This window comes from Aedes aegypti, chromosome 1, assembly GCF_002204515.2.
Source record: "Aedes aegypti strain LVP_AGWG chromosome 1, AaegL5.0 Primary Assembly, whole genome shotgun sequence".
NCBI classification, from domain to species: Eukaryota; Metazoa; Arthropoda; class Insecta; order Diptera; family Culicidae; genus Aedes; species Aedes aegypti.
Window position 1 is genome coordinate 271,722,088 of NC_035107.1, and position 27,155 is coordinate 271,749,242.

Here is a 27,155-nt window from a genome sequence, read left to right on the forward strand (position 1 = left end):
AAAGCATATTCTAATATTTTCAACTGTCTGCATTTTGATCGATATCTCAGCCATTTTTGAACCGATTTAAGTTCTTTTATCGGCTAATGAAAGCTCTGACATTCAATCATAAGCCTTCAAATTTTCATTGAAATCGGATTACTAGTTTCAGAGATATCATTGGAAGAATTTTCTAAAGTACTGGAAAAAAAAAATTCTCTGAAATATTCATTTTTTTACATTTTGATCAATTTCTCAGCTATTTTTAATCCAATTTCAGCTCTTTTTTCGTCGATTGAAAGCTCGGATATCATTCACAATCATATTGCAATCGAATTATAAATTACAAAGATAAAAATCATTATTTTCAAAAATCTCTAAAATTCCTCTTTTTACCCTTCTTACAACCATAAGAAGGGTATAAAGATCGCTTGAAAAACCGACTTTTGATCCGAGGCCCGGAGGGCCAAGTCTCATATACCAATCGATAGAGCTCGACGAACTGAGCACATGTCCGTGTGTGTGTATGTGTGTGTGTATGTGTGTGTGTATGTGTGTGTGTATGTGTGTGTGTGTGTGTGTTACAAAAAATGTCACTCAATTATCTCAGCCGTTTGTCAACCGATTTAAACACTTTTAGCTCTTAAAGAAAGCTACAACATTCCCATAGAACGCTATTGAATTTCATTGCGATCGGACATTTCGTTACAGAGTTATGATTCAAACAGTATCGTGAAGTACTAGAAAAAGCATATTCTAATATTTTCAACTGTCTGCATTTTGATCGATATCTCAGCCATTTTTGAACCGATTTAAGTTCTTTTATCGGCTAATGAAAGCTCTGACATTCAATCATAAGCCTTCAAATTTTCATTGAAATCGGATTACTAGTTTCAGAGATATCATTGGAAGAATTTTCTAAAGTACTGGAAAAAAAAAATTTCTCTGAAATATTCATTTTTTTACATTTTGATCAATTTCTCAGCTATTTTTAATCCAATTTCAGCTCTTTTTTCGTCGATTGAAAGCTCGGATATCATTCACAATCATATTGCAATCGAATTATAAATTACAGAGATAAAAATCATTATTTTCAAAAATCTCTAAAATTCCTCTTTTTACCCTTCTTACAACCATAAGAAGGGTATAAAGATCGCTTGAAAAACCGACTTTTGATCCGAGGCCCGGAGGGCCAAGTCTCATATACCAATCGATAGAGCTCGACGAACTGAGCACATGTCCGTGTGTGTGTATGTGTGTGTGTATGTGTGTGTGTGTGTTACAAAAAATGTCACTCAATTATCTCAGCCGTTTGTCAACCGATTTAAACACGTTTAGCTCTTAAAGAAAGCTACAACATTCCCATAGAACGCTATTGAATTTCATTGCGATCGGACATTTCGTTACAGAGTTATGATTCAAACAGTATCGTGAAGTACTAGAAAAAGCATATTCTAATATTTTCAACTGTCTGCATTTTGATCGATATCTCAGCCATTTTTGAACCGATTTAAGTTCTTTTATCGGCTAATGAAAGCTCTGACATTCAATCATAAGCCTTCAAATTTTCATTGAAATCGGATTACTAGTTTCAGAGATATCATTGGAAGAATTTTCTAAAGTACTGGAAAAAAAAATTCTCTGAAATATTCATTTTTTTACATTTTGATCAATTTCTCAGCTATTTTTAATCCAATTTCAGCTCTTTTTTCGTCGATTGAAAGCTCGGATATCATTCACAACCATATTGCAATCGAATTATAAATTACAGAGATAAAAATCATTATTTTCAAAAATCTCTAAAATTCCCCTTTTTACCCTTCTTACAACCATAAGAAGGGTATAAAGATCGCTTGAAAAACCGACTTTTGATCCGAGGCCCGGAGGGCCAAGTCTCATATACCAATCGATAGAGCTCGACGAACTGAGCACATGTCCGTGTTTTTTTTTTTTTTTTTTTTTTTTTCATGCATCTCTAGGAGTTAAAAAAAAAAAAAAATCTTCTCAAGACTGGCCTGTATTTGTTCATGCTCATGCCACAGTGTATGGTTTGGCACTGTGTGGGATTCGCAATGGGGCGCCTACCCACTAAAAAACAGTCTCCTAGGTACACCGTCACCGTAAAGAATTCTTCTCCGGCACCACCTTTCGGTATTACTTCGAAGAAGAGGCGACACATGCTACGCGCACCCTTCATTAAGCCTTTCGGCTCCATCATTAATTTGTTAGTTCCTAATCCATGCCATGCTGAGCCCTTCGGCTCCCATTAATAATTTGTTAGTATTCCTAGTTTGTGATCTAAACATGCCATATTCAGCCATTCGGCTCACGATACCATGGGTGCCAGAAACTCCCTGACGAAGGAAGTTCTCTCGGTGCTGGACGCATGCCATTTAGCACTCCAGGTTCTCGCGCACTATTCGGATAGTCCCCGGCGGTGAATCTACCCTACCCCGACGAAGACTTCCACGGAGGTGGAAGTTCTTCCGGTACCGATGCTGCCCGGATAGGTGCCAAGGTCGATCCTGCGATTCCGGTTGGTGGATGACTTCCGGTTCACAGGTGCCCTGACGACCAATTTGGCAAGACAATTTACACCGTCTTCAGCTCAAGGCTGCACAGACTGAACAATCACAAACATTAGGCAACGGACAACACGAAACACCCAGTAGCCCAATGATGAATTTTTCGTTTGACGAAAAGTTTCCACCGACTGGAGTGGGAATCGAACCCACACTTCATGGCACAATATGCCTAAACGACTGACGCCGCTAACCGCACGGCCACGAAGCCTACAATTTCCGGGGCTTTTCCACGATCTACTCGGTCTTGTCCCCGACGGTGGATCAAGCTTACCTACCGGTTGGGTGCCGAGGTCGGTTCAGCGATTCCGGTTGGAGACTGACTTCCGGTTCACCGGCTTGTTCCTCCCTCCACTTCCGCTGAAGCAATGACATTATTTTCGTCACCGCCATGTTCACCGCGTTCCACATCACCTCATCGCTACACATTCTATCCACTACGTTGTCTACGGTTACGTCAGCACCGCAGACCGCTGTCATCTCACTACGTTCCGCAGCAAAACGTGGACACTCGAAAATGACGTGTTCCGGCGACTCCTCTACGACTGGGCACTCAGCGCAGAGCGGCGACTCTGCGTGGCCGAACCTGTGCAGATATTTCTTGAAGCAGCCGTGACCTGACAAGAACTGCCTCAAGTGGAAGTTGACTTCTCCATGGGATCTGCTCACCCATTTCGCCAGATTTGGAATAAGGCGATAAGTCCACCTTCCCTTCTCAGCAGTATCCCACTCGCGTTGCCATTTCACCATCGTGTCGGCTCGGGCAATCTTCCGGGCTCCTCTAGTACTACTAGCTTCGTAGCACTCCTTATCCTCTTCCAAAACGTAGCCGATAGGGACCATTCCGGCAATCACGCATACTGCCTCCGAAGATATGGTTCGGTAGGCACTCGCTACCCGCATGGCCATCAGCCTATACGTGCTGCTAAGCTTGACTCGGTTCCTCTTCGTCTTCATTGCGGTTCCCCACGCCGGGCTAGCGTACCTCAGGATCGACGTAGCCACGCTAGACAATAGCCTCCGCTTACTGCTGCAAATCGCCGAGTTATTCGGCATGATCCTGGACAGCGCCGTGACTGCCCTCGCTGCTTTCTCGCACGCGTAATCGACATGGCAGTTGAAGTTCAGCCGATCGTCGATCATTACGCCGAGGTGTTTTAGCTCCCGCTTTGAGGCTATGGTGTGTTCTCCCACTGTAATCTCAGCCTTCTGCACCACTTTTCGGTTGCTGATAAGCAACAGCTCCGTTTTTTGGTGGGCTATCACCAGTTTCTTCTCGTACATCCAGTTTTCGACTGCGTCCACTGCTTCTGTAGCGAGAACCTCCACCCTTTCCAGTGAGTCACCAATGACCACAAGCGTGATGTCGTCTGCAAATCCAACGATTTTGACGCCTGTTGGCAGCCTAAGCGTCAGCACTCCGTCGTACATAGCATTCCACAACGTTGGACCCAGGATAGAGCCCTGTGGAACTCCCGCATTTACCGACCTCGACTTCTGTCCTTCGCTAGTGCTGTAGCTCAAGACCCGGTTTTCGAAGTAGCTTCCTAGTATCTTGCACAGATAATCCGGAACCTTCATTTTATGTAACGCCACAGCAATGGCTTCCCAGCTTGCACTGTTAAAGGCGTTTCTCACATCTATCGTCACGACAGCAGAGTAACGGTTACCTCTTCGTTTTTTTGTTCTTGCTTTGTCGGCAGTGTCAATCACTGTTTTGATGGCATCTACCGTTGACCTTCCTTTCCGGAATCCAAACTGCCACTCCGACAGTCCACGCTCTCCCTCAGTGAACGCCATCAGTCTATTGAGGATGATCCTCTCCAACAGCTTTCCGAGTGTGTCGAGCAAACATATCGGCCGAAAGGAGCCTGGATCACCGGGGGGCTTACCCGGTTTCGGTAACAGAACCAGTTTTTGCCTTTTCCACTGTGCTGGGAAATGTCCCTCATCTAAGCAGATCTGGAGTGATGTCCGGAACATATCTGGGTTGGGAGCACATGTCCGTGTGTGTGTATGTGTGTGTGTATGTGTGTGTGTATGTGTGTGTGTATGTGTGTGTGTGTTACAAAAAATGTCACTCAATTATCTCAGCCGTTTGTCAACCGATTTAAACACTTTTAGCTCTTAAAGAAAGCTACAACATTCCCATAGAACGCTATTGAATTTCATTGCGATCGGACATTTCGTTACAGAGTTATGATTCAAACAGTATCGTGAAGTACTAGAAAAAGCATATTCTAATATTTTCAACTGTCTGCATTTTGATCGATATCTCAGCCATTTTTGAACCGATTTAAGTTCTTTTATCGGCTAATGAAAGCTCTGACATTCAATCATAAGCCTTCAAATTTTCATTGAAATCGGATTACTAGTTTCAGAGATATCATTGGAAGAATTTTCTAAAGTACTGGAAAAAAAAAAAAAATTCTCTGAAATATTCATTTTTTTACATTTTGATCAATTTCTCAGCTATTTTTAATCCAATTTCAGCTCTTTTTTCGTCGATTGAAAGCTCGGATATCATTCACAATCATATTGCAATCGAATTATAAATTACAGAGATAAAAATCATTATTTTCAAAAATCTCTAAAATTCCTCTTTTTACCCTTCTTACAACCATAAGAAGGGTATAAAGATCGCTTGAAAAACCGACTTTTGATCCGAGGCCCGGAGGGCCAAGTCTCATATACCAATCGATAGAGCTCGACGAACTGAGCACATGTCCGTGTGTGTGTATGTGTGTGTGTATGTGTGTGTGTATGTGTGTGTGTGTGTTACAAAAAATGTCACTCAATTATCTCAGCCGTTTGTCAACCGATTTAAACACGTTTAGCTCTTAAAGAAAGCTACAACATTCCCATAGAACGCTATTGAATTTCATTGCGATCGGACATTTCGTTACAGAGTTATGATTCAAACAGTATCGTGAAGTACTAGAAAAAGCATATTCTAATATTTTCAACTGTCTGCATTTTGATCGATATCTCAGCCATTTTTGAACCGATTTAAGTTCTTTTATCGGCTAATGAAAGCTCTGACATTCAATCATAAGCCTTCAAATTTTCATTGAAATCGGATTACTAGTTTCAGAGATATCATTGGAAGAATTTTCTAAAGTACTGGAAAAAAAAATTCTCTGAAATATTCATTTTTTTACATTTTGATCAATTTCTCAGCTATTTTTAATCCAATTTCAGCTCTTTTTTCGTCGATTGAAAGCTCGGATATCATTCACAATCATATTGCAATCGAATTATAAATTACAAAGATAAAAATCATTATTTTCAAAAATCTCTAAAATTCCTCTTTTTACCCTTCTTACAACCATAAGAAGGGTATAAAGATCGCTTGAAAAACCGACTTTTGATCCGAGGCCCGGAGGGCCAAGTCTCATATACCAATCGATAGAGCTCGACGAACTGAGCACATGTCCGTGTGTGTGTATGTGTGTGTGTATGTGTGTGTGTATGTGTGTGTGTATGTGTGTGTGTATGTGTGTGTGTGTTACAAAAAATGTCACTCAATTATCTCAGCCGTTTGTCAACCGATTTAAACTCTTTTAGCTCTTAAAGAAAGCTACAACATTCCCATAGAACGCTATTGAATTTCATTGCGATCGGACATTTCGTTACAGAGTTATGATTCAAACAGTATCGTGAAGTACTAGAAAAAGCATATTCTAATATTTTCAACTGTCTGCATTTTGATCGATATCTCAGCCATTTTTGAACCGATTTAAGTTCTTTTATCGGCTAATGAAAGCTCTGACATTCAATCATAAGCCTTCAAATTTTCATTGAAATCGGATTACTAGTTTCAGAGATATCATTGGAAGAATTTTCCAAAGTACTGGAAAAAAATTTCTCTGAAATATTCATTTTTTTACATTTTGATCAATTTCTCAGCTATTTTTAATCCAATTTCAGCTCTTTTTTCGTCGATTGAAAGCTCGGATATCATTCACAACCATATTGCAATCGAATTATAAATTACAGAGATAAAAATCATTATTTTCAAAAATCTCTAAAATTCCCCTTTTTACCCTTCTTACAACCATAAGAAGGGTATAAAGATCGCTTGAAAAACCGACTTTTGATCCGAGGCCCGGAGGGCCAAGTCTCATATACCAATCGATAGAGCTCGACGAACTGAGCACATGTCCGTGTGTGTGTATGTGTGTGTGTATGTGTGTGTGTATGTGTGTGTGTGTGTTACAAAAAATGTCACTCAATTATCTCAGCCGTTTGTCAACCGATTTAAACACGTTTAGCTCTTAAAGAAAGCTACAACATTCCCATAGAACGCTATTGAATTTCATTGCGATCGGACATTTCGTTACAGAGTTATGATTCAAACAGTATCGTGAAGTACTAGAAAAAGCATATTCTAATATTTTCAACTGTCTGCATTTTGATCGATATCTCAGCCATTTTTGAACCGATTTAAGGCTAATGAAAGCTCTGACATTCAATCATAAGCCTTCAAATTTTCATTGAAATCGGATTACTAGTTTCAGAGATATCATTGGAAGAATTTTCCAAAGTACTGGAAAAAAAATTTCTCTGAAATATTCATTTTTTTACATTTTGATCAATTTCTCAGCTATTTTTAATCCAATTTCAGCTCTTTTTTCGTCGATTGAAAGCTCGGATATCATTCACAACCATATTGCAATCGAATTATAAATTACAGAGATAAAAATCATTATTTTCAAAAATCTCTAAAATTCCCCTTTTTTTAATTTAAACTTGCTCATAAATCTTTAAAAAATCGCTGGCAAAATCATTTTAGGACATCAATTTTTTATTTTTCGATATTATTTTACAGGATGGCAACATGGGTTTATAGACCCTCTTAAACTATGATAATAAGCGTATGAAAACTAATAAAGTTCAATATCCGCCTTTTGACGTGCAGTTTCCTGGACTTTTTCGCAAACCATTAAACTATTAGGGCAGATAGAACATAGTCACAACATCCTAAAGTTTAGTTATACACCGGGGATTCGCTGGTTGGAACACGACTGCCTTCCATCTAGCGAATCCGACCCGTTAGTAGGAAAGACTGACAGCTGGTGAAAATGCTCCACACGAACGCATCTGGACAGCAAATCGCCACAAAACGCACATATACATACGCATTTGTTCTATATATGGAGACTTCAAAGCGACGATACTCAGACGTCAAAGTCAGTTTGACATTTTCTGTTGACATTTGAGTGCTTTTAGTTGGAATATTTTCCAACCAGCGAACATCCAACCGTCGAATCATTCCATGTAGCGGAACCCCAACGAGCGAATCCCCACTGTACTGGTACAAGGTTCCAAATGAATGATGAATAATAATTATCTCATACCTGTATGGAAATGTAAGAAGGGTTCAGTCTCACCATCGGTGGATTAAGTCAGGTTTTTGACTCTGAAATCAATGTGAGGTGTCCATGAAAGTTTGGAATCTAGAATAGCTCCGATATACTTTACTTGATCAGTCACATTAATCTCAGTGCCAAAAAGACGTAAAGGTCGAATTCCATCGCGGTTTCGTCTTTCCGTAAAAAGAATAATAGATGTTTTATTCGGATTAACCGAAAGGCCATATTGGCGACACCAACTCTCAACTACCTGAAGAGCACACAAAAAAAAAATAACACCTGTAATTTTTTGATATAATATACAATTTTATTTTGTCTTTTGAATGCCGTCAAAAGATATTTTTTATGTTTGCCCCAATCAGAGATAATCACAATCAAAGTAGGCATGTTTTTTAGAGAAAATCAACAATAACTCCCAAACGAAAGAAGATAGCGAGTTTTTTCACTCACTAAGTAACGCATTTTTTAAAGCTCTAAAAGTGATTCATAAACTACTTTGATGAGAAATTTGAATTGTAAACTCTAGAGCCAGAAAACCAGTTTTGTTCGGACCACCCTATGTCACCGTAGGGAAATAGCTCTAAATCGGTCAATTTAAGAGATACAAAAAAACTGTTTTCGGCAAAGTTGCTTGAAATTGAATGGTCTACAACTTTGCTAAAGCATGTATAATATAATTTCTACAAATAATAAAGTTAGTTACACAATTTCTATGAAAACATGGTTCACCCTAATTTGCAATAACATAAAACAAAGGACCTTACTAATAAAAACAACTTTGTAGAAGACTGTTTTTGTCTAATGTTTCATTCTAAAACTCAAAAATGCATCTTTCCGCGTAAAACTGATTCCTGGACCACAGTGCAATGGGTTCATGGGAGCAAATGATTTTTTGAAAAGGAATCTAAACGTAGTGAAAATGCAAATTATGATAAAAAAACAGCATTAATGAACTCACATTACCTTTCCAGCGCCTAATTTTAACGAAAAAAGAGCGAAAAATCAAAAATCGAGTATCGCTGAAAACCCCTCTCTACCATGAAATTAGCATTTTCCGCGAACGTTTTCGAACGGGTGATTGAAAAATCTTAGTAATTGAGTACAAAACATGAATATAATGCCTTACCGAAGCGTTTCAACTTGGTGACCGAAACTTATTTCAGAAACCTGGTTATTCAAAACACTCTGTTATTCCTAACCAGTTGTAGTAAGGAGCTGTAAGTTCTTTTTACGCTTTGTGTTTATGGAACCACATGCCCTCATTTCGCTTACGCGATTCTCCCTCTTCAAGCTACTCCACCCATTATTTTTCCCATCTGGTACAAAACTACCAATTAGCTGGGAACTTGCCTCTGGAGCCGGCTTTCAGAAACATTTTTCCGATAATTTAAAGTATCACTGAAGTAATTCTCGAAAGTATTATAGAAGCTTCTTATGAAGAAATCCTTATGAAATTTACTTACTTCTGTGAAATCTCCTAGAGATATTTTTATAAGATATTATAGACAAATCTTTGGAATTATTTTTACATATTTTTGGGACATCAGAGACATCAGGAAACTCCTGAAGGAATTCATAATCTCTGGACGAATCTTTGCATGAATCCCTAGGTCACCTGGTAAAAATACTGCAAGTATTACTAGACTATTAAATAAATATAAATGTTATCCAAATTCATTTGGTGTATTTCAATAAGAATAGCCAGATAAATTAAATAGTAGGAATCTGTATAATTTCGTGAAAAAAACCGGTGAAAAATTTCTAGGTATAACACTTAACGAAATGTCTTAAGTATATCTTAGAACAAAAAAACACATTAGATTTTTTTTTGGGAAAGAAAGCTCTCAGTTGCTCATTGAACACTAAGCTGAGAAGCAGGCTTTGCCCCAGTGAGGACGTATGCCAAGAAAAAAAAAGAAGAAGAAGAAGAATTGTGATAACGATTGTGCTACTTTTCCCCGAATGTCGGTTCCCCGAACGCCAGTTCCCCGAATGCCCCGTTTCCCCGAATGCCATTCCCCGAAAAATGTAGCAGTTTAAATAGGGTAAATGATGGCTTCGGCACCCTGAGGGTATTTTCGGCAGCACTAACTTATCGTCCTTGTTTCAATTTATCTACGGAACAAGAGTTAACTTCACTGTACTCAACATATTCCTCGAACTATAATCTTTCATGTAAATCACATCTTTCACAAAAATATTTTATAACATGGGTTTTATCGTTAAATGAAATAAATGCTTACGAAATTATCGTCATTCGTGAGCTGCCGAATAAAACAACACAAGAACCGCTTACAAAAACTCACCACTTTAAAAAGTCCAATTCTTCGCTCCAATGCCGATTTTCTCACAACAGCTACGCACCGATCACTTATGGACTATTGAACTTTTGATTTGTATATAAAGCACTCGAAAATATTTAATTTTTATGCTTTAAATCACAAATTAAAATTAATGCACTTTGATTTCCTCGGCAATCACCTTTTATTACGGGAACAGGTTGCCAGAAAACCACATTCAATTGCGGTGTATTTTTTATTCACGATTTAAATTCACAGAATAAAAAAGAAAATGACTAATTAATTTATTGTAATTAGGCAACAAAGCATGCATTGGTAACAATTGAGCCTTTTAATACATTCTTATTTGAAGATTGTAGTGCATAATCTACAATATTCTGAGAAACAAAGGTAGAAAGGTAAGCGATCAAAAGAAGGAGGTATTTAGTCATTCTCGACCATGTTGCCAAAAATGCTGAGGACGGAAAAACTCGTAAGAACCGCCAACCAAATAAAGAAGGGGGTGTATATCAGATGACCAGTACATTCACCCCCATGAAATGTATACAGTTATGTCAAATATGAGTGCCAAAAACTTTTCGGGGAAGTGGGCTATTCGGGGAAGCGGGATATTCGGGGAACTGGCATTCAGGGAACTGGCGTTCGGGGAAACGACATTCGGGGAAAAGTAGCACAACCATCGTTTTGGCGTGAAATTAGTGAATAAAGTTTTGAGGCCCTTCGAACTGCCATCCGATGAAGAACATGGCTACCACCTTTATGTCACTCTCATTCGAACTGCGCAAATGGTTATTCTTTGCTAATCGAATCACCACATAATCCACACTCCATTGAAACGGCTAGACATAATTCCCAACGATTCTTTCGTTTGTCGTTGCTGCAATTTTCTAATCAACCATTCTATTCTTCTCTTTGCAGATTGACCGATCCATCGGGCAGCGTCCACGACGGTCTGGGCAATTACTCAATTGGTGTGAAGTGCAGCTGGCTGATCGATGCACGTGACCACAACAGCATAGCGGACAAACTGTCCCCGGCGGGAAGCGGAAAGCCGTCGGTCATCCGGCTGCACCTGGAGGAGTTTGCGACCGAGTGCGGCTGGGATCACCTGTACGTGTACGATGGCGACAGTGTGGAGTCGCCGCTGTTGGCCGTTTTCAGCGGGCTGATGTACCGGAAGAATTTCAGCATCCGGCGAATTCCGGAGGTTTTCGCGCATAGTGGTTCGGCATTGCTGCACTTCTTCAGCGACGATGCATACAATATGTCCGGGTTCAACATCAGCTACGAGGTGAACGCCTGTCCCACGGTGGACACTTCGCTCAACTGCTCAGGGCATGGGGTTTGCGTTTACGGGGAATGTACCTGCGATATCGGTTGGAGGGGACCAGCTTGCAATGTGGCCATATGCCCGAACAATTGTTCGGCTCATTTGGGGAGGGGGGCATGCAATGTGATCCAACGGCGATGCATTTGTGCGAAGGGATTCGATGGCAACGATTGTTCCCAGGTGCGAGCGCACGGCGTGTGGACAACGATTACTTCGGAGGAAACGGCTGGTTTTGCTCCGCCAGGAAGTGCTTCCCATGGGGCGGCGGTATTTCGGGATACGTTTTACATAATAGCCGGGGAGACGTATGGAAAAGCCAAGTCCTTGATGTACATGTATGACTTCAATGGGAAGGTTTGGGAGACGGCTCACACGGATTCCAAGGCTACACCGGAACTGCGGTACGGAGCATCGACTGTTATGTATGGGGATAAGATCTTCATGTACGGTGGCGTGGTGGAAGGGAAAGGGGTGTGTGGGGAACTGTGGGCATTCGATGTGAGTGCGAAGAATTGGGAGAACATTACGGTGAAGGCAGAGCAATGCAATGAGACGTATGCCATGTGTGGACCGCTGAAATCTGCTGGACACACGGCGACGTTGATATCGAACTTTGAGGGAGGCAAGAAAGGACATTCCCAGAGGATGGTGGTCATATTTGGACATTCGCCACAGTTTGGGTATTTGAACACGGTGCAGGAGTACAACTTTGGGACTCGTGAGTGGAAAATTGTCAGAACCAGAGGCTACCCAGTGAAGGGAGGGTACGGCCATTCCGCGGCGTATGATCCACTGAAGGAACGCATCTACGTGTACGGGGGAATCATCTCCGAGAGCGATAGCACTCAGCTGTTGAGCAATAAATTGTACAGTTACGAGCCTCATGGTCGCGTCTGGACTCTGGAAGCAGCCGCCCCGACAGCGAGATTCCTGCATACTGCCAATTTCATAAGTCCAGGCTTGATGATGGTATTCGGTGGTAATACCCACAACGACACATCGCACAGTTTTGGCGCCAAATGCTACAGCAAGGATCTCATGGTATATGACGTGCTGTGCAATTCGTGGCATGTGCAACAAATGCCACAAGATCTGCGGGCAGATTTGGCACGGTTCGGACATTCTGCGATAAGCTTCGAGGAATCTCTCTACATCTACGGTGGATTCGATGGTCAGATGATAAACGATATGCTCAAATTTACGCCGGGAAATTGCAGGGCATTGAACCGGTCGGACCAGTGCTTGAATACTCGACCAGGATACAAGTGTATCTGGGACATTCAGAAGAGCAAGTGCGTCCCGATTTTGGACGTAGACAGAGGAGTTCTCTTCAGTCGCGATCAAATCAACTACGACATCTGCCCTCAGGAGAGCCGATTGGTGATGACGCGCCAAGCCATTCAAGATTACGAACACTGCAGTCAGCTGTTCAGTTGCCAAAGCTGCGTATCCACGGCGTATGGGTGCATGTTCTGCGGAATCGGTAACGGAAAGGGTTATTGCGCCAAAGAGAAGTGCCCAGATGTTTCGTACACCTATCGGGCGGATTTCTATCCAACGCAGGAACTGAAAGACTGCCCAGAGAATGACGAACAGATTTGTACTCAGCTTCATGGATGCCATGCCTGTACGGCCTACACGTTCTGCCACTGGGATTACGAACGTAGCAAGTGCTTCTACGTCGGAAACAAAACCAGTGACATCATGAACGAAGCTTTACCGTGTCCACCGGCGTGTTCGGTGCTGACGACTTGCGGCAATTGCACCCTGGAGGAGTGCATTTGGTGCCAAAATGAGCAAAGATGTGTCGACAAGAATGCCTACACAGCTAGCTTCCCCTATGGTCAGTGCCGCGAATGGACCACCGGCTCGAACAAATGCCGTGCAGCAAGTTCGGGCAAGAGCCAATGTGGTTTCTACAAGACATGTGCTCAGTGCCGTGATGATCCTGCCTGTGGTTGGTGCGATGATGGCTCGATGACTGGTTTGGGGAAATGTCTTCCCGGAGGTGACTCAGGAGCCCACGAGGAAATGGAATGTCCGGCAGCTCGGTGGCACTTCACTCACTGCCCCAGTTGCCAATGTAATGGCCATAGCACTTGCCCAGATTCGAAGACCTGCAAACAACCTTGCAAGGATCCGATGATGGGATCGAACTGCGAAAAGTGCAAACCCGGCTACTGGGGTAATCCGGTCAATGGCGGAACTTGCCAGAAATGCGAATGCAATGGCCAAGCTCAGTACTGCCACAGCGAGACGGGCAAATGCTTCTGCAGCACCAAAGGCCTTGCGGGGGATCATTGCGAAAAGTGCGATGCCACCAATCACTACCACGGTGACCCCAGCCGCGGGTCCTGTTACTATGATCTCACCATCGATTATCAGTTCACCTTCAACCTCTCCAAGAAGGAGGACCGCCATTTTACTCAAATCAACTTCCGCAACTCGCCCATCAAGTCGGACATTGATGCCGACTTCAGCATCACCTGCTCAATGACTGCTCGAATGAACATCACAATCCGAACGGCCGGTGGACCGGAAAAGCTGCTCTTCGCTGCCGTCAACTGTTCCACCTTCCGGTATCGGTTCTCGAAGGCCGAACATCACTTCGGTATAGAGGAAAATGTAACACTAACTACGTTTTACGTGTACGTTTATGACTTCCAACCTCCGCTTTGGATACAGATTGCCTTTTCGCAGTATCCGAAGCTTAATTTGCAACAGTTCTTCATCACCTTTTCCACGTGAGTTATTTGTCGAAAGTCTTCGACGCAACTGTGACCAATAACTAATGTTTCTCATTCTTGTAGATGCTTCCTGCTCCTCCTGCTGATGGCTGCCATACTGTGGAAGATTAAGCAACGCTACGACATGTTCCGTCGGAGGCAGCGACTCTTTGTCGAAATGGAACAAATGGCCTCCAGGCCATTCTCTCAGGTACGCTTTTCGGCTCAGATACACTGCGACCTCTTCTTACGACCGTAAATGTACGATCCCACAAAAATGTAGGGGTACCGGAGGCAGTATGGACACCCGGGGCAGAATGGACACCCCCTGTATCTTTGCATAGGCGAATACTTTTACACTTTCAATGCAAACAATATATCAGTTGCCTATCGGAAGAGTAAACTATCCACTAAAATTTAAGAAAAAATGTTCAAAACATTGATTTTAAATCGAAAAATTGAGCATGATTTTATTTGGTTCGAAAATTATAACATTCACACCTCACTAAATAAGGTTTCAGAGGCAAATGACTGCCAGTTGACCGATAATGTAGCTCTTGATTGAATCTTCAATTATTTATGCTATATTCAAAAATATAGTAGATTTTTTTCTGATACTTTAAGACATTGAAAAACTTATATGGAAATTTCTTATACTGTTGGGGCAATACGGACACTGGGTGCAAAGTAGAGCTGGCACTTCAAAGAGGAAGAAATATTACTTCAAACACAAAATTATCCAAAAATTTTTAGCATTCAATGCAATAACTATGAAGTGGAACCACAAATCGGTTGAAAATCGTCAATTCTTGATTAAAACTAACCTGGAGGCAGTATTGAAAGCATCTCTACGAAAAAATGTCGTAAATTGATTTTAATCATGTTTTCAGTGGCACAGTGACCTGTCACTATGGTTTCCTGAATATGTACTTCATTTTTCGAGGTTTTAAGAACGATCGCAGGACAATTTTCCTATAAACATTGAGGTGTCCATACTGCCCCATGGGGGTGTCGACTTTGCCCCGCTAGCTTGATGGCGACTACCAAATATGAGCTTTTTTTGAACCTTTTTTTGAAAACAAAATATTTTTTCCTGATTATGTAACCATGTTTAACAAATGCTCAAGAACTTTAAAAAGCAAACTGCACATAAAAAACAGTACAATATTCATGTTTTTACAGTCAAAATAGGCAAATTCCTTAGGGTGTCCATACTGCCCCGTGTCCCCCTATTTTGAACAATTGCAATGACTAGATGTCAAAAGACCGATTCAAAATATTCAGCAAAGTTGAAGCACAAAATCGTCCCCTTGATGCTACAACTAGATACATAAATCGAAAATCCAAAAATCGAACTATTCAAAATTGAAAATTTGACCGTTTCACTAGGTGATGGTTAATACCAGAGAATATGGTTGAAAAGTAATTGATGATTTGTTTAAGGTACCGTGGGGCAAGTGGGTAATGGAAATGGCATAGTTGAGATTCTTCAAATTCTAGAAACTTTAAATTGAAATAAATAAGGTCGTGTATATTTTTCAGCTTGACTCCCACCAAATATAAGCAGCATGCTGAAATTGATTTTTATGAAAAATTAAAGAAAAAAATACAGAAAATGTTTTTGAAAAATGTCTTTTTACTTTTCACTTGCCGCAAAAGTGGGGCAAGTGAAAAGTTTACCGTTTTGAACAATAAATTCAAAAACAAACAGTTATATTCACCCTGGCCACGATCACAGGGTTTGACGGTGCTAAAGTAGAAGGTGCACCATAATAATACCCGTCTGTGAAACATATCACCTTCCCAATACTTTGGCACACCTCCAACGGTTCATGATTTATCATGAAACGGCTGCATTCAGGCGGAGGATCTGTTAATATGTTTCGGCATATTATCAGGTCCTCTTCGAACGGAGGGACCGCCAGGGCTCATTAGTTACTTATAAACCAGTGCTGGTTGTTTGATGTTTCAATTCGTTTGCACGAGCTGTAGCATCCTTTGTACTAATCAGCAATGGTGGTTAAGTTTCGAAGCCAACGTGTGATCAATCATTTTATAATGCAACATAAGAATGGGTGGTTGGTGAAACTGTGCGTTACACTCGTCGTTATTAAATTTAGTGATTGTGAAGGTGCTAATAGTGATTTTATAATTAAATCTATAGTGATGAAAATTTGAAAATTAAGGTGGAAGTGATTCTGATAGTTTTGTTAAAAATATAATAATAATGATGTGAACTCTACTAATTTAATAATGGCCATAATACATTGTGCAATCATTTTTCTGAATATAAACATAATTGCCTAGTTCTTCAAACGTGCATGATAAAAGTGTTAATGTAATGACAGCGAGTGCAGAAGAATGGATCGAAGTATTTTTTTTTAATGTAACTTTCTTGATCATAGTGCTAAATCGTAGTTTGATTAGTAATGACTCTACAGCATCAAAAATAATGATACATTTAAATTGAATATCTTTAAATTACTTAGTAATGCTAACAGATTTATATGAAAATGGTGTGATGGGGAAAAGTGGTATAATAGAAAGTATATCTGAAGTGTATTACGAAAGTTGATGAGTGATAATCGGTAATATACGTGATAGTGTCGAAAATAAAAGTGACGATAGTGAGTGATGAAATGAAGTGGGGAATGAGGACCTTTTAATAAAACTATTTCGTTCTTCACTTTAACCACTCTAGTAGCATTTCAGGCCTTATCATAGTTTGATAGTAGTTATATTCACGATTTCTATTATCTTTAACATTTGTTAAGACTTCCCAATGAACAATAACATAAGTAACATGTAAACAAAGAAAATGTTATTCTTTTCACTTTAATTTTCTTCTCTTCAGTTATGTTAGTTGAAATGATTCGACAACATTATAACTGCAACATTTACAATGTTAGTTCTTACATTATAGGATAGCAATTGCATTTCTGCTCTGTGGAATTCCCACCGCTCGTTATTTGTTTTTGAGAAAGTCGGATATAACGTCGGATAACTCTTCGGGAGAAATCAAACGAAATCCTTCAATAACGTATATAGAATCTTTTTTATGTGGAAAGACCTACACCCCATTTTTATGTTTTGAACTAGCTTTACATAGACATTCCACGAGATTTCCGTGTGTTCTCTAATATTGCAACATTTCAGTCAACGTCTTCCTGCCCGAAGTAGACATATTATTATTGTAATGTTTGGCAACATCTTTTAGAGAAGTTCCATGATTTCTAATAGCTTTTAACGCTTGAGTATAGTGTTTCTTGAATTATCAGCACGTTATGTTTTTCTATTATAATTGCGAACCATGTTTACTTATGGCTACCTAAAGAGAAAACACAAATTCAATCTCTAATGATACACTTTTCACTTCACACACTCAGGTGGGGCTGATAAGAAAATCGACGGTGTTTGAATTTAGTTATTTTTAGGTCTACGTGAAATTAATTCTAAAACTTTTTTTATTGCAGTTTGAAACTGTCACAGAGGACAACTAAGAAGTGATACAGGAAATTATTTTCCGCAACTTTTTTCCACTGACAATATTAAAATAAGATTGTACGCCGCCAATTTGTTACGGAGTAACAGTTGACAGGTTAACAATTTTTCGCTCTATTATGCAATAATGGCTGAAAAATCTCAGAAATCTCTTACCTATCGTAATGTTCTCAATGGCCTCAAAGGTTTACGCATGAGTTTAAAACGTTAATTCACATATTCAGTAAAATATATCAATTGTTTTCACTTACCCCATTTACCCACTTGCCCCGCGGTACCTTACTTTGAATCACACGCTTATGATCTGTTAATTTCTGGCAGATCTAATCAAGATTTATGTTTCGACAAATTGAACCCTAAAAATCAATATTTCGAGTCTCTTTTGCTTTTTCGGTAGATTTGTCCTTTAATCCGCGGTGTGCTGCGAGGTGCTCTGCCCACATAAATTCCTTGAAAAAACCTAAGGACTGCGACCTAATATGGTCAATTGGATTTATTCAGAAAAAGTTTTACCAAAAATTACTTATGGTTCAAGACAAATGAGGTAACCACTCAGAAGAAGCTGGCTAAGTTTCAAATGCTTACTTGTATATCAATGAGGATCAATGGAAAGTATACCATCGGTTGCCTTGGATGTCCTTCTTATTCCTGTTTGCATTCGAGATGCAAATCTTGACTAAACGTCCTCCAAATGCGTGAACACAAAATAATCAAAGGACACCTAGCAACAAATACATAAATCACCGCCGTCCTAGCAAGAAAATTTATCTTTGACACCGCATTTCTTGTGAAAAACCTTACCGAGTTTTGGTGTTCCCGCATTTAATAATTGCATTTCAAACGCGCACAGCAATAATATACTGCCTTCGCATCAATTCATTGTACAGCAACCTGCAAAAAATGCCTATAATAAGCTATAATAAAATACTTGGAGTTATTTACTAGATGGTGATTTGATTGGTCACATGAAGATCATCAAGGAATTCAATTTGACCAACGCGTGCTTTCAGAGGAAAAAAACAACTTCTATTGAAACGATGCTTTTGTTTACAGTTCAATTAGCATGAATTATCAAGAAATTTAAAGAAAGGTTTACTTCTCTGTTTTAAAACGAGAGGCGTCTGAGTGGTTATTTTACTCCTACACTCCTCCTAAAATTGTTACTGAGGCACAAGTCCAATCTGTTCTACGAATCGGTTTTGCAATGTTGGTCCCAAGGGTTTCACCAAAAAGTCATCAGGGATTCCACGAGAAATACTGCAAAAGAATTCATCAAAACTTTGTACACGGGATATCAGCAGCAATTCCTTTAGAGATTCCGTTTACAATTTTTTGATACGTTTCCCTCGAATTATCTTCCGGTATTCTTCTAGGGAATCTTAAATAAATTGTTTTATAAATTCCCCCAGTGTTTCCTCCAAACGTTCTTCCTTGTATCACTGAATTCAATGGTGGAAATTCTAGCGAAACTCTGGTGATATTCCCAGTTGCCGCAGCAAAATTCCTTAGTTGGGAATTGCCTACAACTTGATCATTGTTTAACTGTGCGATATTCCCAGTGTTAACACTAGAAGAACTCCTTGTGAAATTCCTCAAAAAACTTCTCTCGTGAAAAATTACAGGTGAAATAATTAGAGAAAATTTTGAATTCATCTTGGCGGAATCCACGAAGGAACCTCTGGTGGAGTTCCCACAGGAATCCTTGAAGGAATTCCTGTTTTCAATCCTAGGAGGAACTTCTGATAGAGACACTGGATGATATACTGGTGGATTGCCAAATTACAGATGAAACTCTTATAAGAAATTTCTGGTAAAATCTCTGGTGGATTTCCTGAAAACCTCCAAGAATCTCTGAAGTTATTCCGCGGGAAATTCCTTGAAAATCCGTGGAGGAGGGATTGATTCCTTAAGGAAATTCGGGAGGAATCCCTTGATTACTTTCGCGAGGAATCCTTTGAGGAATTCCTGAAGCAATCTCTCGAGTAATTCCGGTAATGAAATCCTTACAAGAAATTTCTGATAAAATCCCTGGAAAAATTCCTGATAATTCTCGAGAATCCTTGGAGACATTGCGGGAGGATTGATTCCTTCAGAAGTTTCGGGAGGTATCCCTTGATTAAGTCCGGGAGAAATCCCTTTAGGAATTCCGAGAGGACTTCTTTGAAGATTTCTTGGATGAATCTCTTGAAGAATTCTCTAGAGAAACCCCTGGAAGAAAATTCGGGTATAATCCCTTAATAAAAATCGGGAAGAATTCATAATAAATCGCCAGATGGAACCCAGAATAACCCTAGAACAGTTCCTGATAGAATCCCTGATAGAAACTCTGATGGAATCTCAAGAGGATTTTATAATGAAATCTTAGAAATTTTTCTAATGAAATTCATGAAAGAACTTCTAATGGAAACCCTGCAGAAACTCCCAATGAAATCTATTGAAGAACTCCTGATGAAATCCACAGAGAAACTTCCCTTGGAAGAACTTGTACTGTAATCCCTGGAGTAGTCCCTGGTGGAATCATTAGAGAAACTCTTGTTAAAATTCCTGTCGATATTCCAGGTAGAATCTCTGAAGGAACTCCTAATGAAATCCCTAGAGGAACTCCTGATGAAATCTCAAAAGGGATTTCTGTTGTTTTCCCTGTAGGAATTCCTAACTGAATTCCTATAGGAACTCCTGACTAAATCCATAGAAGAACTCCTGATGGAATCCCTTGGCAACTCCTGTTGAAGGACTCAAAGGAACTCCTGATGGAATCGCTACAGAAACGTTTGATAGAATCCCAGGTGGAATATCTAAATGCTAATAAAATCCCTAAAGAAACTCTTCTTGAAATCCTTAAAAGAACTCCTAATGTAATTCCCAGAAGAGCTCTTGATATTATCCCTAGAAGAACTTCTGATGTAATCCCCGGAGGAGTTCCAGGTGGAATCTCAGAAGAAACTTCTGATATAATCTCTAGAGAAACTCCTGATGGAATCTCTATAAGAACAGCTGTTAAACTTTCTAAAAAAATAAAAATAATCCCTGGAGAAACTTCTGATGGAATCCGGAGGAACTCCTGATGGAACCCTTGTAGGAATTCCTAAAGATATTCTTGCAGGAACTCCAGATGAAATCCTTGGAGGAACTCCTGATGAAATCGTTTGAAGAACTCCTAATGGAGTCGCTATAGGAACTCCTGATGAAATCCCTAAAGGAATTCCTGATAAGATTCCTGATGGAAATCCTGATAGAATGTCTAAAGAAATTCCTTATGATATCCCTAGAAGAACTCCTGATGGAATTCCTCGGGGAATTCCCGATATAATCTCTGGAATAACTCCTGATAGAATCTCTGAAGAAATGCTAAGTGGAATCTCTGAAGAAACTCTTGATGGAATTCCTTGAGGAACTCCTGATGAAATCCTCAGAAGAACTCCAATGGTAGCCCTAAAGATACTCCTGATAGAATCTCTATTGGAATTCCTGATAGTCCCTGGAGGAACTCCTGATGGAACCCATGGAGGAATATAAACATATTGTTGAAGGAACTCCTGATGAAATAATTGAAGGGACTTCTGATAGAATCCCTAGATGAACTCCTCATGAAATTTCTGGAGAAATTTCTGATAAGTTTCCTGATGGAATCTATAGAGTAATTCTTTATGACATTCCTAGGAGAAACATTGATGGAATTCCTCGAGGAACTTCTGATAAAATCTCTGGAGGAATTCCGGGTGAAATCTCAGAAGGAACTCTTGATGGAATCCCTGAAGGGACTCCTAATGAAATCCCCAGAAGAAATCTTATGAAACCCCCAAAGGTGTCTTGATGGAATCCTTAGAGAATATTTCGATTGAACCCCAAGAGGGACCCATGATAAAACCCTAAAGAAACTCCTGAATGAATCTTCGTGGAATTTATTATTGAATCTTTAGAAGTACTCCTGATGGAATATCTGGATGAAATCGTGTTTAATTCTCTAGAATAACTCATGATCCTCAGATGAACTACTGATGGAATCCCTGTAGGAATTCCTGGTGGAATCCTCAAAATAACTTCTGTTCGGAACTTTTGAAGTTCTCCTGATAAAATCCTTGAAAGAAATTTTTATGGAATCCCTAGAGAAACTCCTGATGGAATCACTTAACCCTCTCTTTCCCATGGTAGCTCCAGAGCTCCAATGTTTTTCGACGAACGCGAAACAAATCCATTCAGGTGGATACTTGTAGTACACGACACTGAAGACGGCCTTACAGTTGAGGTCGAAATACGCGTATCTGTCAAAGGATACAAACTCTAGTGGAATTAAATGGTATACCGTGACATGCTCTATTACCGTGAGGTTAAAAAAATTCAAGTTTCAATCGATCAGATAAAAAAACGTATGATTATTTTCAAGTCTTTTTATAGTAGACCGTTTTATATACTTTGCATAAAAATATGATTTGAAACATTTTGAAAATTTTAACCATAGTTACAGTTGATGTAGTTAAACATACCAGTGTTCCAAATACCGTGCATCTGACCCCGACTGCTGAGTCACATTTTGAAACATCTCTCAATTGAACGAACGAAGCGCATCAAAAATAAAACTTATTTATCGAAGAACGTATTGAGGTTTCCATGATTGATTCGGGAAATAAAATATATATTTCACTTCGCCATTTTGGAATTATAACTGAAACACGGTATTTGGAACACATACGTAACCGTGCCCTAATACCGTGTATTGGCACAATGGCACCAGGCGATTACATTCTAACGTTATTTTTGCTTGTTTGTGTGTGCAACTTTAGTTCAAGTTTGTCATAGCTTTTTAAATACTACTTAATGTGCTAACGTTTGTGACAATCATTTAGAAAAATAAATAATATAATATGCTAGACATCCACACACACGGAATTAGAGCAGGTCACGGTAGTACTAAATTCGGATTTTCATCTACTTATAGATATTCCACTAAACAACTCGAAGATGTAATTAATTTTTGAGAAATCTACATCGAAAAGTTGAGAAAAGTGTTTCTCTGACAAACTTAACTGTGATTAAAATATAGGAAATGTTGCTGTTATTATTATATTTTATTAAAGACACTACCGTTTTGTAACGGTATTCGTGTCTGGAGAAAGTGGCTGTGGTTATAAATCTGACAAATGTTTGCATTTTTTAGGCAAATAAATCGTTATTTCAATTTTTCGAAAAAAATGATTGAAAATTGGATCAATACGACCAACGATTTAGAAAAAAACTAAAATGGTCAACACAAGAAAATCGAGACAAACATATAAATAAAAAGCGCATTTTTTTTTAGGATAGACTTAGTGTACTTTTTAGTACTCTTACAGAATTAACAAAATGCACTCTTTCTGGTAAGAGCAAATATGGTAACCCTAAGTAAAGCAACCACGGATATTTCTTTAGCTTCAAGAGATTTCTCGAAATTGTTTACCAGCGTACTCAGTGGACTTTTTCGTATTCAAACCAATCTGAAGTTATACTACCGACACTACACGGCTATCTAGTCTATTCGAGTATAGCAGCAGATATTGAGGATAAACTTTCATCTAAATGTCGATCGTAGAAAGAGGTTGAAGTGTATCGTGTATTAATATGATCACAGCTAATGAAATGATCCCGTCTTCCCGTTTAGGTCCTGGTAGAAATCGAAAGCAAAGAGTACAATGAGCTTTCGCCGGCCGTAGAAAATATCACCAGTGCTCCAAGGAAGCGGAAAAAGGTATATTGAGACCAGCACTGTTCGCTATTGAACCCACTAGTCTCACATGAAACATTCTTCTTTTTTTAGGATTCGCCAAGTCCGATCGCACTGGAGCCGTGCGAAGGCAACAGGGCGGCGGTGCTGTCGCTTCTAGTCCGGCTACCGACAGGTGAGACCTCTGGCAAGTTGACAATCTTTCTTACCTACTAACAGTAGTCTCAGTAGCGATTTGGTTCTCTCATCGATCGACTAAATAGGAGCTCGTATCATTGATGATAGAATTAAACCGATTTTTCTTGAAATCGTGACAAGTGGATGTTTAAGTTTCTCGCACTTGAAACATCTAATTTCCGGCCACACCCATCTCCGTTAACAAGAAAAGCCCCTCATACTTGGAACGATAAGGAAGGGAGTGGTATATACTTATGATTCACTATAAGCATCTATCTAGATTTTTGAAATTCACTTGTCACGTGCTCAATGTCTGTTTCATAAATCATAATTGTAATAACGATTCCTCATTCCATCCCATCATCACAGGTGGCCAACAACACTCTCCTCCTGGTCAATCGGCAGGTCTCGCCGTAGCAAGTGCATTAGTAACGTTAGGTAACCCACGACGGCCGTCGATAGAACACCCGAAGGAACCTAAGACTAAGCGTAAGCAAAGCCAACATCCCGATAGTTGTATATAATAAGCAAGCATAAGTGAAAATGAAAACAGAAACTACAAAAGTGCGGTAAGTAAAACAAACAAGCAGAAGTAACTAACTATTAACTAATTGTAAAAGCAAACAACCTAATACCAGCAGCATATTGTAAACGAAGAAGATTATCAAGCTATGCATAAGGTTAGAGGAAGGATAGTCAATGAAGAATGAAGGGCGAGCCAAACAGAGGAAGACGAAGCAGAAAGGGGTTCGCGATAGAATTTACGAATTTTAGGGTGATACAAGATGAAATCCGATCGTGTTTGTAAAATTTTCTCATACTATTTTTTTGCATGAACCAACTATAGGCAGCACACGAGGACAACATTTTATATTTGCAAATTGTGAATAGTAGGAATATGTTATGTGATTGAGTTAATAGAAAAGCATTTTTTTAGCTGGTAACTTCCGAAACAGCCCGAAAGTTTCTCCGGGACGACGGTGAAGTTCTAAAGAAGTTTTAAGGTGTCTCGTAATTACTCCTTCTTAGTAGAATGTTCGGTTGACTGATTTTTTAGACTCCACATCAAATGTGTACCTACCACCTAATCTAACCCATGCTCCGTTCGGGAAGCTATATCTTGTTTAGGATCGTTATGTATCTAAAAGAAGTGCTGTATGGCCGAAGCGAGACAAATGAAATCGTTCTCCTTCCGCTTTGTAACGGTTTTGACGATCATCAGGGTGGTCCATAAAATAAACCGGAGAAAATCTTCAGTAACACCTCCCTCATTTGATCATTTGACAAGGTAATAACCGTAGAAGCATGCTCTGTCCCAGTTGGAACGCAACGCCAGAAAGAAGAAGAAGAATACACTCAGTAGCTTCTGATGGTCCAAATGAACAAATGTGTGAGATGTAAGTTATGATTTCCACATTTTGATTTTTCCCATATAAAAATGGGCCACCTTAATGGTCATTCTTCGCGGTGTATGATTTTCATTGATTTGCTTGATCAGATAAATACAGGATACAAAAAATGGCCTCTGAACGTACGTTAAGGTGCATCGAACGCCGCGGAGAAAATGAGACAAGAATGTACAATGGAAAATGATTGTTCTTAAAAACTGGGTTCTGTGATCAATAGGGTCTTAAAGCCGTACCTCAATTTTTGTACCAGACGATGGGGCTTATAGCAAAAATACATGTTTACTCCATTTTCTTAAGTTTTATACTGATTCAAGTAAAACAGATTCTTTTGGTTTTTGAGTTTATGTCACACTGTCAGATTTAAATTTTCATTTTGGGTGAATTAGGTTTTCCGTGTAGTTTTCAAAATGTCAGATAGGACCGTTTTGCGTCAAAAGCAATATTCCATTGGATTTTTGTAAAACAAATTAAATTGAAAGATAATCAAAAGTGTCAAGGTTAAAATTAAAGCTATTTTTGTAAAATCAAAAAGAAACAGCCATTTTTTAGTAATTTCACATGGATAATCATTTTCCACGTCAATAATCAATAAGACCCACCCTAGTGCTCATCTTTAACCTGAGCGGCTTCATTATGATCTCTGAAGAAAATCATAGAACATCTACTTATTTCAAGCTTTCGTCTCATTTTCCCCCCGGTGTATTGCTTTTCGCCCATGGGTAAAACAGAAAACGAAAGATTTTAACGAAAAACAAAATCAAAACTGGAGCCGTTCGGTTGCTCTCTTCCAAGTGGAACAATAGAGAAAAAAATAACGACTGTTATTAAAACGAAAATGGAAGAATGGTTCACTGGAAGTGATAGATCGCCGTTGCATCGGCTAAATGATGTACTATTGCTTTGGCAAATAGTATAAAGTAGAAGTAGCATTCTACCGATCGATCTGAAGGTGCAAATCGAACAGCAGAACATTTGTAAGTGAAGAGATACTAGTTTGTAGGTATACTGCGAATAAGAATAAGAAATGAAACGAATGCTCCTGTCGAAGCTTTGTCTACTATATTAGGTAATAGTGGCCGAGGCTCGAATCGGGAGATCACTCACATGGAGAGTTTGTAAAAAAAAGGAAAATAATTTACTGATAAGCAAGTTGAGAAAAAAACTACAAAAACATACACACGTACAGACAGTGAGGATAAAGTATTTTATGGCATTTTGTTGCAAGAATAAAAAACAAGAAAATTATTTTTTGGGAATTGATTGAGTTTGCCGTAGGATATCACCACCTTGTACAAAGCTCGATATCGACAAAAGAATTGTCGGGAAACACTTTCGCCCCTTGACGAACGATCGCGGTTCAATTGAAAGGAGAAAGCAGCATTCCGATGGACATCTGAATTGGTGCTGAAAGCACATACAATTGGAGTTAAGATAACGAAGGAAATGTCTACATCATTTCGGCGGACCGTCGTTCAAATTAACCCTCTCTTTCCAAATTAATTCTTCTCTTTCTTTGTTGTAGCTCCATTGATTTTTGAATTTCAAAACTAAAAACAATTTGCGAAAAAGTTACACGTCTTCTCGGTGAAAATCGAACTCACGCTTCCCTGTTCACTAGATAGGGCACGTTACCCCTACACCACGGGAAGACACATAGACGCTGAAGTTAACCTGAATTCGATTTTAGCTCAATTGAGTCGTTTGAGAACGTCGCAACCCATTGGGAGAGCCCGCACCATGCAAAACTCGTCCAGCACGTTGTTGGCGAGTAGTGTGTGGTCTTCCAATACCCGATAAATAATGCGCTCTCGGGCTATGTTACTGTCCAGTTTGCCTGAATCCTATAATCCGCTAATCACGACGCTGGAGGGTCGAGCGGAAAATGATTTGAAGCTCGATTATGTGAAAGGATAACTTCTTGATGAGTGGCGATGACGGTGCGAGAATGATGAGATCTGCAATGATTTGAATGATAAAGCACTGAAGGTCGGGATGCAACAACGGGAAAGACAACGAGAAGCGAGAATTTTCCATCGAGAATGTTTTTACTGCCATGAAGTTGGACATGCTCGTAGCTA

General features: G+C 39.6%; 1 protein-coding gene across 2 annotated transcripts in view; it reads left to right on the top strand.

Moving 5' to 3' along the window:
* LOC5569057 (attractin) overlaps positions 1 to 26,322 on the top strand; it is an 89,012-nt gene extending 62,690 nt beyond the window's left edge. Inside the window, exons 2-6 of one of the 2 annotated variants that reach the window (XM_021837824.1) lie at positions 11,155 to 14,310; positions 14,377 to 14,503; positions 23,429 to 23,515; positions 23,585 to 23,678; positions 24,038 to 26,322. In XM_021837824.1, the coding sequence (XP_021693516.1) occupies positions 11,155 to 14,310; positions 14,377 to 14,503; positions 23,429 to 23,515; positions 23,585 to 23,678; positions 24,038 to 24,192 (3,619 nt within the window). In that variant the 3' untranslated portion in view covers positions 24,193 to 26,322. The remainder of the gene's footprint in view (positions 1 to 11,154; positions 14,311 to 14,376; positions 14,504 to 23,428; positions 23,516 to 23,584; positions 23,679 to 24,037) is intronic. The other variant, XM_021837825.1, reaches the window with a different exon arrangement.
* The last annotated feature ends 833 nt before the right edge of the window (positions 26,323 to 27,155 follow it).